This window comes from Phalaenopsis equestris, unplaced genomic scaffold (assembly GCF_001263595.1).
Source record: "Phalaenopsis equestris unplaced genomic scaffold, ASM126359v1 Scaffold000137, whole genome shotgun sequence".
NCBI lineage: Eukaryota > Viridiplantae > Streptophyta > Magnoliopsida > Asparagales > Orchidaceae > Phalaenopsis > Phalaenopsis equestris.
The window spans coordinates 277,875-293,027 of record NW_018164579.1 but is presented as its reverse complement, the minus strand read 5'-3'; the positions used below and the strand labels follow the sequence as shown (position 1 = coordinate 293,027).

At 36.8% G+C, this 15,153-nt stretch overlaps 1 protein-coding gene across 1 annotated transcript in view; it reads left to right on the top strand.

Moving 5' to 3' along the window:
• The first annotated feature begins 650 nt into the window (after positions 1 to 650).
• The window catches only part of LOC110021658 (IAA-alanine resistance protein 1), a 47,234-nt gene continuing 32,731 nt past the window's right edge, over positions 651 to 15,153 (top strand). The window contains exons 1-3 of the mRNA XM_020720241.1: positions 651 to 1,059; positions 1,164 to 1,247; positions 1,353 to 1,402. Of these exons, the coding sequence (XP_020575900.1) occupies positions 711 to 1,059; positions 1,164 to 1,247; positions 1,353 to 1,402 (483 nt within the window). The 5' untranslated portion in view covers positions 651 to 710. The remainder of the gene's footprint in view (positions 1,060 to 1,163; positions 1,248 to 1,352; positions 1,403 to 15,153) is intronic.

Sequence of the window (15,153 nt, the reverse complement as noted above, 5' to 3'; positions counted from 1 at the left end):
ACGACTATATTGCAGATGTTTATTCATCAAGGCGATGGTTTTGTGCAAAACTGGGAGGGGAGCGAGGCTTATGGACAAAGATTGGAAGTGTGGGCGAAAGCGAGAGAGGAGGAAGGAGCAGACAAGGGTTTCACGTGGAGAGGGGAAGAGAAAGATGAGTTTGTGGTTTTAATTTATTTTTATTTAAATTAATTCTATCAATTAAATTAATTGATTAGTAATTAATAAGTATTTTTTATTATTAGAAAATTAATTATAATTAAATAAATTTATTTGTAATTATTTAATAGTTATTAATGAATATAAATATATTTTAAAATTTAACTTATTTAGTAAAATTTTAAGTAATTCTTATTTTATATAATTAATAGTTAATTAATATTAAGTTATTATTTAATAAATAATTAGTTTACAAAAATAACTAATTATTAATATAGATAATTAATTATTAATTAACATAAAATGGCCTTTTTTATGCATTTTGAGTCTTTGAATACTCATTTATATTTTCTTTTATAATTTAATCTTTATCTTTTGATGTTTATTAAAATAAATTCTCCTAAATAAGCTCCTTCATTTTGATTTATTAGTATTTACTTATTAAACACCTAAAATTTGATAAATTCAAAGTTAGCCGATTTATTAAAATTTAATTTGCAGCCAAACAGCCCTTGTCACCGAATTACCCGTGCCTATTGTTGACAACAAGAATGGCGCTCCTCACAATTACGGCGAAGCGGAGGCTCCTATGCAGCATCTTACTCCTCCTTGCCACCTGGACGGCGGCGCTTGTCAAATGCGCCGCAACTGAAGAAGCCTCGCCTTCCTGCTCTTTCTCTTCTCCGGCCTTACACCACGATCATCACCATCATTTTCATCATCATCATCACGATCACGATCACGATCACGATCACGATCACGATCACAACGAGATTCAAAGTCGGAAGCTCCCAGAGGAGTTGGCGGAGGAGGAAGATCTAGCTCGGGAGCGATATGGCTTCCACCACCATCACCATTTTCACTCCAATGATGGTTATCAACATGAGATATCACATTTAGGTACTTGTTATCTAGTTGATGTAATAATGATCTGTTCAATATGGAATTCTATAAGAAATTCCATGATTTTTCACTTTCTGTTGGATTGGAATTGGAAATTGAAGGCATTTGGGTGCGGGCCATGGGATGCTCACTGCTTGTGAGCATGGCGTCACTGATCTGCCTCATCATACTGCCTCTGATATTCTGTAAGTGTCTCTTAGAAGTCTTTTTCATTGAGTTTTTATTTGATTTTTAGCTCTTGCAGTTGTTTGTTTTCAGAATTGTTTGAGCTGTCTTTTGGGTTCTTGCAGTCCAGGGAAAACCTTCCAGGGCAGTGGTAGATTGCTTGGCTGTCTTTGGGGTAAGTTACAAACTTTTCGAATCGTGGTGCAGTTGGAAGTCAGACCAACGTACTTAAGTTAGTTTTCTTTGTAAGTTTAAGCTGAAGATTATGATTTTACGTCTTTACAAATCCAGTTAAATATTCTTACGCCTTTATGATTGCTTCCGAGAAGTGTTTATTCATCCTTTTTCATTAGGAAGAATAGGACTGTGGTGTGCGGGCTATTGAACTTTTGGGTTTTTAAAGAACATTGAAACCCAACATATTCACAAAATATACAACTCAAGACATTGGATTTGAACTCGTTGTTATGTGTAGAGACTGATTTGAAGAGCTGTATATAGAGACAGAGCACCTAGCACATGCGCCGGGCTGTGGGCGCATAAGCGCCTACTTGAATGAGAGTAGCATGCCCCAACCTATGGGCACATATACGGCCACTTCCGCTTTGGCTCATACAGAGAGGCTGGCGCATATTGGCGCATATGCTCTCAACATTAGCTGCTACGCTCCTTTCTTGCAGAAAGCTTGGTACATATGCGCCAGGGGTAGTTTTTGACGGGATTTAGTTTTTTTATCTCGATTTCGAGCGGTGTATCAGATGTTCCTACACAAGGCTTCTTCGATGAGTTACTGGTGAAGGAAAGGAGTGTCAGAGAGGACTTTTTTTGGGATCTCGGCATGTATTTTTCACATCAGATCAGAGCAAAAGAGTTTGGAGCGAGTTCTTGTAAATTTTCTTGTGTGTAGAGAGGAAATTTGAGTGTGTTCTTTGTAAACTCTCTGAAATTCATAGTGGAATTTTTTCGGTATTGTGGCTCAATGATTTTTTCTCGTTCTCATGCTTTTTCACATAAAATTTTTGTGTTCTTTTCTGGTTGCTTTGATTGTGCTTTCTATTTTGTTCTTTGTTTCGATTTTATCGAATTGGTGCGATCCTGTTATTTTATCGTGTGGTTTAGTTTTTAATTGATTCTAGGATTCGATAAAGTTGAGAATTGCTCTTGTGAATTTCCTATCAAACTGATATCAAAGTGATGTTAGATTCGAATGGGAGCTATGACCGAAGAAACAAGGTTCAAAGCGGAGAAGTTTAATGGGATGAACTTCACATTTTAAAAGATGCAGGTGGAGGGTTTGCTGTATCAGAAAAAAATTATATTTGCCACTACAAGGAATCACAAGGAAGGCTGAGTCTATTCTTATGGAGGAATGAGAAGCGTTGGATCAAACAAAATTGGGTTTGATCTGGTTGTCTATTTCAATATCTGTTGTGTTCAACATTGTGAATGAGAAAACTACGGTGAATCTCATGAAGACACTGACCAAGATGTATGAAAAACCTTCTGTTCCTAATAAAATTTTTTTCTGATGAAGAAGTTATTCAACATGAAGATGGTAGAAGGCAATTCAATGACAGAACATCTCAATAACTTCAACACTGTAATGAGTCAATTGCGTTCTGTGGGGATCAAGTTTGATGATGAGGTTAGAACACTGATGATACCATCTTCATTACCGGATAGCTGTGATGGTTTGGTAATGACGGTGAGTAATTCCTTAGAGACTTCGGAGTTAAACTTTGATGAGTTGGTGGGTCTAATGCTAAATGAAGAAGTTTGTAGAAAAACAACGAATGATGAACATTTAGGTTCTGCGTTTGAATGCTGATAACAGGCGAAAGAATCTTGGCAGGAATACATGTAGAGGCAGATTCAAGTCCAAAAAAAGAAATTTTAAGTCCAAAAAAAGAAAGCCCAAGTCAAGTAGAGGATAATGCTGGAACTGCGGTAAGAAGGGGTATTTCAATAAGGATTGCAAAGCTCTAAGGAAAGATGATGGTGGAGTACATGATAATAGTACTATTCTAATGTCTTTACTGGTGAAATCCAAAGTGACTCCCTCGTGTTATCCCTAGTCAGCACTGAATGTTGGATGGTAGCTTCAAATACCTTTTCTCATGCTTGCCCCAATAAAGAAGTGTTTAAAAATAACACTCAGAGTGATTTAAGGAAGATTTATTTGAGAGATAACAGGACTTACATCGTAGTAAGAAAGGGTAATGTTGATCTCTGGTTGTCAAATGAAACAGTCTGAAAGCTTACTTAAGTTAAACATGTTTCTGTTTTGAAGATAAATCTTATCTCTGTGAGCCAGCTGACAAAGTCAGGACTCGTGAGTACTTCCACAGGTGGTCCGTGAAAGGTGACTAGGGGCATTTGTGATGGCTCGGGGCAACATTGAACGCACCTTTTATCTGATCAATTTAGTGATTGATTTCATTGATGTTGTTGGAACCAGGGCAGATGCAGGTCTGTGGCATCGTAGACTTGGTCATATGAGCGAGAAGATATGAAGCTCCTACTTTCAAATAATAAACTTCAGTGTTTGAAATCAATTGATTTGGATTTTTGTGAATACCATATGTATAATAAGCAGAAGAAAATTTCTTTCTTTAAGAGCTGTTCAATGGTGAAATTAAAGACACTGGAGTCATAGCATATTGATGTATGAAGTCCTACTTCAGTTCAATCCACTCGCTATTTTATCATGCTTATTTATGATCACACGAGAAAGATATGAGTTTATTTCTTAAAACAAAGATTTGATGTATTTGAAGTCTGTAAAAAATAGAAGATTATAATAAAAAATGAGACAAAATTGAAGTTGAAGCGTCTCAAATCAGATAATGGGGGCGAGTATCGTGATCAGGAGTTCAAGAATTTCTGTGCTACAGAAGGGGACATAATGAGTTCATTGTCCCAAGGACATCGCAACAGAATGGTGTGGCCGAACGCATGAACAGAGCAATCACGGAGCGTGCTAGGAGCATGAAGTTGCATGCAGCTTTGTCAAAATAATTTTGGGCTGAAGCAGTAAACACTTTAGCTTATCTTTGAGGAAGACTTACCTGCAGAAGTTTGGAGTGAAAAAATGGTATGTCTATCTCATTTAAGGGTATTAGAATGTTTTGCATATGTGCCTGTTGATGCAGGGTCCATGACCAAGCTTGAATCGAAATCTGTCAGGTGCATCTTCATTGGATATGACTCAGATGAATTTTAATACAAGTTCTGTGATTATCAGAATAAAAATTCATCATAAACAAGGAATTCACATTCAATGAGATGTAAATGTTCAAGGACTGGGTCGGAACTCAAGATTGTCCGTCAGCTACTTCTGAAGAATTCAAATATATTGAGATAGAAGATACTGGTGATTAGGAGGATGAAGAAAAAAATATTGCTCAACTAGAAGGAGCATTGAAAGTTCCTGAATCACTTGCTACATAAGTTAGAAGATCTAGTAGAATGACAAGACCCGTACACATGTATTCTCCTTATTTAAACTATTTGTTACTAATTGATAGTGGTGAATCAGAGTGCTTTGAGGAGATCACTCAAGTTGAAGATTCAAGTGAGTGAGTGCTTGCCATAGATGAAGAAATGAAATCTTTATTGACGGTACTACCAAATGACAAAAGAGCAGTACACAACAAGTGAGTCTACAGGCTAAAAGAGGAGTCAGATGGTAGTAAGCGCTACAAGACAAAATTTGTTTTAAAGGATTTCCAACAGAAGGAAGGAGCGAATTACACTGAGATCTTCTCTCCAATGATGAAGATAATGATTGTCAGGGTTGTGCTGAGTCTAATAGCAGAAGAAAATCTACATCTGAAACAGATGGATGTAAAAATAATTTTCTTACATGGAGATCTGGGGGAGGTACTGTATATGGTGCAACCATAAGGTTAAAAGATTCCACGCAAAGAAGTTTGATATGCAGATTGAAGAAGAGCCTTTATGGCTTGAAACAGACCTCGAGACAGCGGTACAGAAGGTTTGACAGGTTCATTTCAGATAATGAGTACTTGAAGTGTCATACAAACCACTATTGCTTCATCAAACATTTCGATAACTGTTATATATTGCTTCTTTTGAATGTGGATGACATGCTGATTGCAGGGGTGAATATGGAGAAAATCAGGGACTTGAAGAAACAATTATTAAGTGAGTTTGAGATGAAGGATTGAAGTTTAACTAGGACGATCATCGCGATGAGAATCAGTAGGGACAGGAGTGCAGAAACATTGAAGTTGTTTCAGTTAGAGTATGTTGAGAAGATCTTATAGAAGTTCAACATGAGTGAGGTGAAAGCAGTTAGCACTTTTTTAGGAAGTCACTTTAAACTATCTAAAAAGCCATCGCCTAACTCTGAAGCAGAGCAAACACGAATGGAGAGAACTTCGCATGCTTCAGCAGTTGGAAGTTTTATGTATGAGATAATTTGTATCAGGCCAGATATTGCATATGTAGTGGGAGTGATCAGCAGGTACATGGGCAATCCAGACAAACATCATTTAAAGACAATAAAGTGAATTCTTAGGTATATGAGGGGAGCGGTCAACATGACACTTTATTTTGGAAGTGTAGAGATCAATCTATCGGGATTTGTAGATTCAGATCTGGTAGGAGATTTGGATATTAGAATAAGTACAACAAGGAATATCTTCACATTAGGGAGCACAACGGTGAGTTTGGTTTTCAGGTTACAAAAAATCTTTGCACTTTCAACTACGAAGGCCAAACATATTGCTATTACTGAGGCTAGCAATGAGATGATTTGGCTACAAAGTTACATGGTAGAATTGAGCTAGGAGCAGGGTATTGAAAAGCTCTATAGTGACAACATGAGTGTGATTAATCTTGCTAAGAATGCTACTTTTCATGCCAGGATGAAATACATTCAACTGTGGTATCATTTTATTCGCACTTTTCTTGAAGATGGGCAGTTGTTTCTGACGAAGATACAAACAGTTCAGAATCTTATGGATATGTTACGAAGGTGTTGACCATTTAGAAACTAAAGCTATGCTTGGCTTCGGCTAATTTCATGAAGGTTGAGACCAGGGGTGTGCCACACCATGGTACGTGATTATGAAGACGATTCAAATGGAAGTGCTGGTACAAAAGATTTCTGTTGGGTGCAATCAGTCTACAAGTAGGAGATTGTTATGTGTGGAGACAGATTTGAAGAGCTGCAAATAGGGGTTGAGCACCTAAAGCATATGCGCCGGGTTATGGGCGCATAAACACCCACTTGAATGCTAGTAGCAGAGAAGCTGGCGAACATATGCTAGCCTATGGGCACATATGCGCCACTCCCACTTTGGCGCTACCTTGATACAGAGAGGATGGCGCTTATGCGCAAGCCTATTGGCGCATATGCACTAAAGGCGGTTTTTGACGGGATTTGGTTTTTTTAATCCCAATTTCGAGCGATGTATCTGATGTTCCTGCTCAAGGTTTCTTCGATAAGTTTTTGGCGAAGGAAAAGAGTGTTGGAGAGGAGCATTTCTGGGATCTCAGCGTGTATTTTTTGCGTTGGATCGGAGTAGGAAGAGTTTGGAGCGAGGTTTTGTTAGTTTCCTTGTGTGTAGAGAGGAAGTTTGAGTGTTCTCCATAAGCTCTCTGAAATTCATAGTGGAGTTTTCTGGGGGTGTGGTTCTGTAATTATTCCCCTTGATAGGTTTCTCTACGTAAAATTCCCGTGCTATTTTTATGTTACTTTGATTGCGCTTTCTATTTAGTTCTTTGTTCTGATTTTCTCAATTTGATGTGATCCCACTATTCCGTAGTCTGGTTTAGTTTCTAATTGATCCTCAACCCCAATAAAATTGGCAATTGCTCTTGTGAATTTCCTATCACTTTTTAGTGTTTTGTCAACAAAAATCATCACACATGAATACAAAATTAAATTTTGTATGAACCTAAATGCTTGTGGGTTTAACAATTGACCTGTCTTTCCTTTTGTAGAAGTATGCAATTGGTGTTTGTTTTTGTCTTGTGTTCCTATTGTACTATGCTTTGAAAATATCATCTGTTGGTTTAATGTTTCATTATAAAGCCATTGGGTGGTAATTATTTATTTATTTTTTTAGTTAATCAGAGTAGGGTTTCTGGGCTTTTTGTTTGAATGGGTGAGTTGGGCTCATTGTGATGAGTGCATAAATGATCAACCTTTTTTTACATTACCATTCTCTTGAAATCTAAAAATATCCCAAGCAATTTATAACTTGTTGCTTTTTTTTTTTGAGGATGGAATTAAAATTTAGTATTTACTTGATCGACTTAACATTTCATGCCATGGCATATGATTTCTCTTGGTAACTTCACACATTCACACACACACACACACACACACACACACACTCTATATATATATATATATATATATATATACATATATGTATAATTCCTGTTTGGATAAAGTTTCTGGGGTTAAACTTACATCTGTTCAACATGGAAATCCTTTACTCTTTAGCAACTGTTTACGATAAGCCTCTCACGGTGGATAGTCCTACGCTTACTGTCACCAGACCCTCTGTGGCTTGTGTTTTAGTTGAGAGAGATATCACTCAACCAGCTCCGGATGAGATATCGATTGACACTATTCACAACGGGTATTGACAAAAGGTTGAAATAGAACCACATCCTCCTTATTGCTCTCATTGTAATATGTTTGACCGTAGTTCTACTATTTGCTATCGCTTGCATCCTCATCTAAAGTCGAATATCACTAAAGATCAGCCACCTACCATCCTTGTTGAGAAAGTCCAATCCGATCCTCTTTCCAACATCGCAGTCCACATGAAGAACACCTTACTACAGGTACAGATCCAAATGTGCTGATACCACTTACTGTTATTGAAGAAGACCCACTTACATGCTAAAACACACGAGAGTGTTTCTTTGACCCGATAGAAGATCAGATGGTACAACAAGTAGTTGTTTCTAATGTTCAACAACCTACACATATCATGCACACTTCAGACCATTCTGCTGATTAGGTCTGCTGATTTCAGCTCTACCCCATCAGACTGATTCTTCGGATGAGGAATGTCAAGTCTATTCCAGGAGGAAGAAGAAGAATGGAGAATTACTCGAGCTAGGGAATCTATTAGATGATACATTGGTTACTACTGACAATGACACTCATCTGACCAATTTATTAGCTGGCTTCTTCCTTAGAACTAGAGGCATAGATAAGGCAAAATCGGGTTGCTCTCCAGCTACCTGATACTTTTATTCTGGCAGCTTTTGATTTTTTATTTAGATCTCTTATGTTTTTTGTTGTATTTTCTCCTTTTTTGTGTGAGCTGGGTGCCATGTTTAGGGCTTTCGACAAAATCTATCTGTACCATACTTTTTAGTTAATATATTAGACTTTGGTCTTTCAATATATATATATATATATATATATATATATATATATGTTGATAGTGTTAACTTTTAATCTTCACCATACATAAAGGTTCATACCTTAAGTTTATAAAGACTCATGCCTTGGGCTCATCCTGTTGCTTAAATACATAATCAGCCTTTTTTACATACCAGTTGACTGAAATTTCAGAATTTTGTATAAGTGGTTTATAATGTCTACTTGCCTGAGAATAGGCTTAAAACTCACTAATTTCTTTGTGATGTCTTAACATTTCATCTCTTTCCATATGATTTTCCCCTGTTAACTTTCAAATCCTTTCTTATTCTATGCAGTCGTAGGTCTTATTAGGTCTTAATATCCATGCCTTAAGTTTACAAGGGAGACAAACTTTTTCTTTTTTTACATAGTTACATGTCTGAATTTTAAGGTAGCTATTTTTTTTATTGATCCTACATTGTTTTTCTTACAAAAGAATGATATAATTAAACTTGCAATAGCTTTTATCTCTTATAGAGCACTACAAGGCTGGTTATTAACCAAATAACTGTTAAATGACTGGGGATTTCTTCGAGGAACGGTGTTATGAACATTCATTCATTTGAGCAATAATCATGATTTTAGTGAGAACAAAGTCGTGAATACCAACATTTTTGTTAAAAGGAACATAACTGTTGAAAATCTTATTCTATTCATTTTGGTTTACCGAGCGAAAGTTGTGTTTATTGGGAACGTGTTCTTTTCCTCCAAACAAGAAATAAAGAACTAAAATGTTTACAATTTGATTTATCACCGGGACAATGCCCTCCACAAATTGATTCCACTTGTTGTGGCCTTTCATGTTGTTAAAATTAATTTTTTTTTTATACATGTTATGAGAGCTGGTTTTCATTGACTTTCAATACGCATTAAATGGAATCCTATATCTGTTAAGTTGATGACATTATCTTATAATCTATCCATAATCACTACAATCACACCACTCTTTCTGAACAACAACAGTCACTATCCCCTATAGTTCAATCCAATCCACATGTCGCCAATAGCTGGATTCATTCCCTTCATCAATCTATAATTACCATTAAAATATCTACAGGGACTGCCCTTTAATGTATCCATTACAATACAAGTCCAATGCCGTGAATATGATTGCAATCAACTAGCTTATTCATCTCCATCTCTGCTTGCTAGTTCTCTGTTTCTAACCATTGCAGATATCCCTCTTCCAACCTTAATTTCATGATATCGGATCTATTCATTTTATTGGAATAGCATCTTTCTCAGCACTTAGGCAAAGTTCTCAACCCTGAGCTCTGTTTTCTCTTTTTTTTCCTCTTTCATCTCTCCATCAATGATGACTCAACCACTTCCTCAACAAATCCACAATCTAACAGTCACCCTACTCTTCTCAAATTTGGAGAAGCTCAAATGCCATCTTCTTTAAAGTTTCTCAAGTCTAACATAAAAAACAATGTCAATGTTCAATTGACCGGAGATAACTGCCCTCTTTTGAAACTTCAAGTTCTCAAATAATTCTCAACAAATGGTTTTGAAGGCTTTATCACGAGCTCAATCACTTGTCCAATCAAAACTATTTCATTCGATATCATATTTTACCCAATAATGAATTCACAACTTGGCTCCTTCTCGATCAGAACCTTGCAGCTGTGTTATTTTATACGATCAACCCATCCATTTTTTCATACATCCTCAATCTCAAATCCTGTTTTGAAATATGGGCAACGAGAGTGAAATGCTTACAACTCACAAACTGATCTAGATCAATCCAACGTAGAAATGTGCTCCATGGCATCACCATGAAGAACCAAAATATGTCCCAATAACATAATACCTTTCCTCAATCAAATATGTAGTAGAATATAGTTGATACGAACTCTCGTATATACAACGAAGAAACTCTACTTCACATTTTTAATGATCTACCACTTTAATATCAATTATTCAAAGTTGCAATCAGGACCAAGCAGACCCAATCGTCATAGTTGACTTGTTTTCATTATTTCACAATGAAGTGATTAACATCCTCAATCAACTAGCCAAGGAACTTTCACTAAAAAATTCTCATATGGCATTAACAACCATCCGTAGATTGGGCGCCCTTACTGGAAGAGCCAACGGTCAAAACTTTAATCGATGAGGATTTGCATTTTCTCTTAGAGGAGGCTCTTGGCTCCACAAGTTTGTTGTCACAACCCCTTCAAAAAATGAATGGCGATAGTTTACTTGAGGTCCCGAGACAAATTTTTAGAGTGCAAATGAAATTGTAGACAAGATACTTCCTATAGGTGTACAACTCTATGGTTAATTAACAATCCCGATAATAGGAAAGCACTTTCGATTAATGCTTGTCATTGAGGCACTGATAACTTAGCGTATAGTAGCATCAATTTAGAAAATTATATCATGAAATTTGATTGAATTTTACTTATTAAAAGTTCTATCTCTATTTACTAAAAAGCTTAATGTTGGAGGAGTGATGATGCACTCGATAAAGATTTCGTGGTTTCGTCATCCTAGATGATGATGGAACATGATCTACTTGGTCAGAGGTGGTAGTTGACCCAACCTGATAGAAGAATTCTGATCAGCAGCCATGGGTTGCTTTGTTCAAGGGGACATTGTAGACCTGAGGTGAAGTTTATTTAAGGGGAATAATTTAAGTCAATCATAGCTAACAAAGGGCTTTGTGCCCTACCAAATATACCCTATGATTCACATCTCAAAGAATAGAGCTATTAGGGAACATGCGTACTACTGCCTTGATCGTAGTTTAATGGTGCCACTTGTCGGTAACTTCCCGTCAGAGGACTCAGATCTTAACTACTTTTTTGTGGAGTTGGCTGACCAAGCCACACGAATAGAGTACACTGGCCACGTTCCTATTGGCGTAGATTCATTTGCGAGTGAATTTAGTAGTATATATGATATGACACTGCTATATGTGAACTTAGGTCAATCATAAATTTGTCGTCGTCTACAAACTGGTGTGAGAGTGGATAGAATTTTTTTTGGTTTTAACTTTTAGTGATTTTTATTTGAATATTTTATAATTTTTATGAATTTTATCAAATTTTTGTTAACCTTATTTTAGTGAGGTCTAAATTCTTCTCTTAGAGCTTAGGATCTAGCCAATAGAACTTCCTATTGATCATGCTAGAAGACTAGTGATGGTACCCAACCCAATAAGAAGTTCAAACCACCTCCTAGCTCTTTTTTTTGAAGTCTCATATGGGTGATCTCAAATCGTTAACACTTGATTAAGAGGGTTAAGGCCAACATGAGGAAGCTCAACGAGAGTTCTCATAGGATCATGAGGCTTTAGGAAGACCCTGGTTGGCTTAGCCACTCACCGCCCTACCTTGCCATGCACATCACCACACTTCACCCTACACATCACTACATTCACCACACCCTCATAAACCTCTCACCCACATGCCTCACCCGTACACCACCATGCCCCATAATTCCCAAATTATCCAATTTCCACCTAATTTACCAAAATTCACCCATAATTACCAAATTACCCAATTTTCACCCAATTTGCCCAAAATTCCTCCAAATTTCCAAGTTCACCTAAAATTCTAAATTTTCACCGAAATCTCCCATATCAAAATTAAAACCAAAATTTCTCGAAATGTCAAATCAATTCCACCAAATTTCAAACTCAAGCCCATCACCATGAATTTTAAAAGCCCAATCATTAAATTGAAATTAACCCTAAATGAAGGCCACCATCCACCATGACATGAAATTATACCCTCATGCCATTTGATTATAATCAAACCTTAGGTTTTAAATATCATGATAAAAAATTACCCAAATTTGGCTCCATGGAAACACCTTCTAAAAGCCCCAAAACTTTTTAAATCCTTTCTCATGACAAGCCATCCAAACCATGAAGCCTTACCCAAGCTACATGTGAGCCACCAAAGCCATCAACATGTCATTAAAAGTGCTTAACTTCTCTCAAGATCCGCTAAAAAGTGCTTAACTTCTCTCATGACTCACTTAAACCTAAAATTAATCTAAATCCCCATGATTGGGACATGGGCACCCAAACCCCAATGTCATGCACCAAGTCCAACCTTCATGGAGAGTAAGCCAAGCCTTTCCCATGACTCAAATCCAAGCCAAACCCAAAATCTTCTCTCCTCCATTCCACTTCAATTCAACACACCTACCCATGCTCCAACTCAATTGGCCTCACCAATCTCCACCACTGACTTCCCACAGTCAGATGGTGACCACCCAAGTTCCACAACCTCACCATGGCCGACGGTAAGCCCAAACCCGAGAGCTACCTATGGGGGGAAATCTCAAAATTCATCCAATTTGGCTTTTCCCCATTGGACTTTCTCCTTTGCTAGAGCTCCCCCTAAGGTGCCACCTAAGCTTTGACTAGCCAATTGAAGCTCAGCTCCTCTTCCATGGCTGAGTTTATAAATTAGGGCACCTCGCGGCTAAATGAGAGAAACTCTGCCGAAATTGCTCCAAACCCTCCCTACACTCATACGAAGCTCATCCCCACCATCCTAATGTTTCCCGCCACAAAACCCTAATTTCACCATAAAAAAAACCAAGACCTTTTCTGTCATAAACTCAACTTCACAAAAACTCAAAATTGATTGTTCCAAAAGCTTCACCACATCTTAAAATAATTTCCCCAATCGAAATCTCCCTCCCGCAGCCTCTGCCGTGCTCCTAGACCACACCCGAGCCATCCCATGTTCTAGGTCATACGTAGGCCCCATCTCAGACCAAACTATCACTTGGAGGGGGTTTGTGGACGCAAGGCGAAGCTTCTCAACCAACTCAATCGAGACCCCACCTCTTGGGCATATGTATAGTTAAAAAATCCCTAAATCTCCATCGATTTTGGTTTTTTATGAAGAAGGTGAACAATCCATGTCCACTTAGCCATATAAATATGTTTGTCTCACTTAGATGAAAGTTTATGAATAAAACACACTTAAGTTGGTTAAGTATCGAAGGACATTTTAGTTCTAGAGTGTGAATGGTTCTCGGGTTATAACACATTGGAGACGATGAATAGATGTCGTCTATTCCCGTGTATTTAAAACGGACGGCGCGGATCGTTTCAGATGACGGGTCGGTGCGATAGAAGACCGCGGATCACGGGTGACGAAGCAAGACACGTGGAAAGTGTAACCAATGGGGAGGTGATGCGCGGCGGTTCGAAGATGCCGGGGATGAGTTGGATGCCACATGGTTAAGTGGATAAATGTGGTATTTTTTATTTAATTAAATACAAAAAATTAAATATAACTTTAAAAATCATTTCTTGGTGTGGAAAAATCAAGAAAAATAAAATAAAAATATCTCCGTGCTCAGTAAACAGATAAGAGTTTAATGAACCCAAAATTAAAATTAATTATTTTATATTTAAATTTAAATTAAGTAAACACTCTAGAGAATATTTTAATCATAAATAATTAAATATTAATCACCATGACATGAAATTTTCAGGGCTTACTCCCCATGCAAAACTTATTCTTCATGAGCCTTGGGATGTTCTCTGATTTTTCCAAGGTCAAAGAACATCTCTAGTACCAAAAGCCTTAATTTTCTATGGTAATTACCTCTGATTAATTAAAATAATTATAAAAAATAAAACATGATTCAGAAAATATGAAATAAAGTTTGGTGAGTTCACTGAAGTCAGAGGAGTTAAATAAAAATGAAAGTTGATTTTAAAGTTAAAAATGTATTTTTTTATTTATTTTCTTATCAAAATCAATTAAAAATTATAAAAAGTAAAATATAATTAAAAAAATTATGACAATAGTCCTGATTGGTCCTCTAACCCTAAGTGGCATCATAAAATTTTTCCAAGAACTTAGAACATATTTTAATTGATTAAATTAATTTTTCTAAAAACTTTACAATTATGGGTTTAAGTAGTTACAAAAAATAATTTGAAAAGAGAAAAATACCAATTCACCTCTAATGTCTTAATTAACATATGGGTAAGTGGTTAGTGAAGTTTCATAATTATTGAAGCCCTAATGTGAGAATTATAAGATGAGTAGCCTTAGGGTATAATTGTAAATTTGGAATTCATACTCTAGTCACTCATTAAAATAAATTTTACGGTAAACCAGAGGAAAAAGAGTGTCGGCACTATTTTTTTGGTGTGGGGTTTGCCCGTAAGAAGCTGTCGGTCATCGGAATTGAAATCCCGTCGCCTGTTTCGGAAAGACGTTTAAAAAAAAATAGTTTTGAAAAAGATGAAGTCAAACTGACCCCATAATTTTCATAGTTTAAATGAAAGAGCACTTTATCTCAAATCATGTATCTATCCCGAAGGATGAACACAAGAATTGAGAGTGAGGCTCGATCAAATAAACTAAAGAAAGTTATGACATCCGTTTGGTCTGCGAAACCAATATATTGGCCGACAAGTTCCCCTATTTAATATAAGGAATTAAATAGGGTTTATATTATGCTGGGTTCGGGAAAAGCTTCCTATAAGGGCAAACCCCTATAGTTAATTACATCTTAGATAA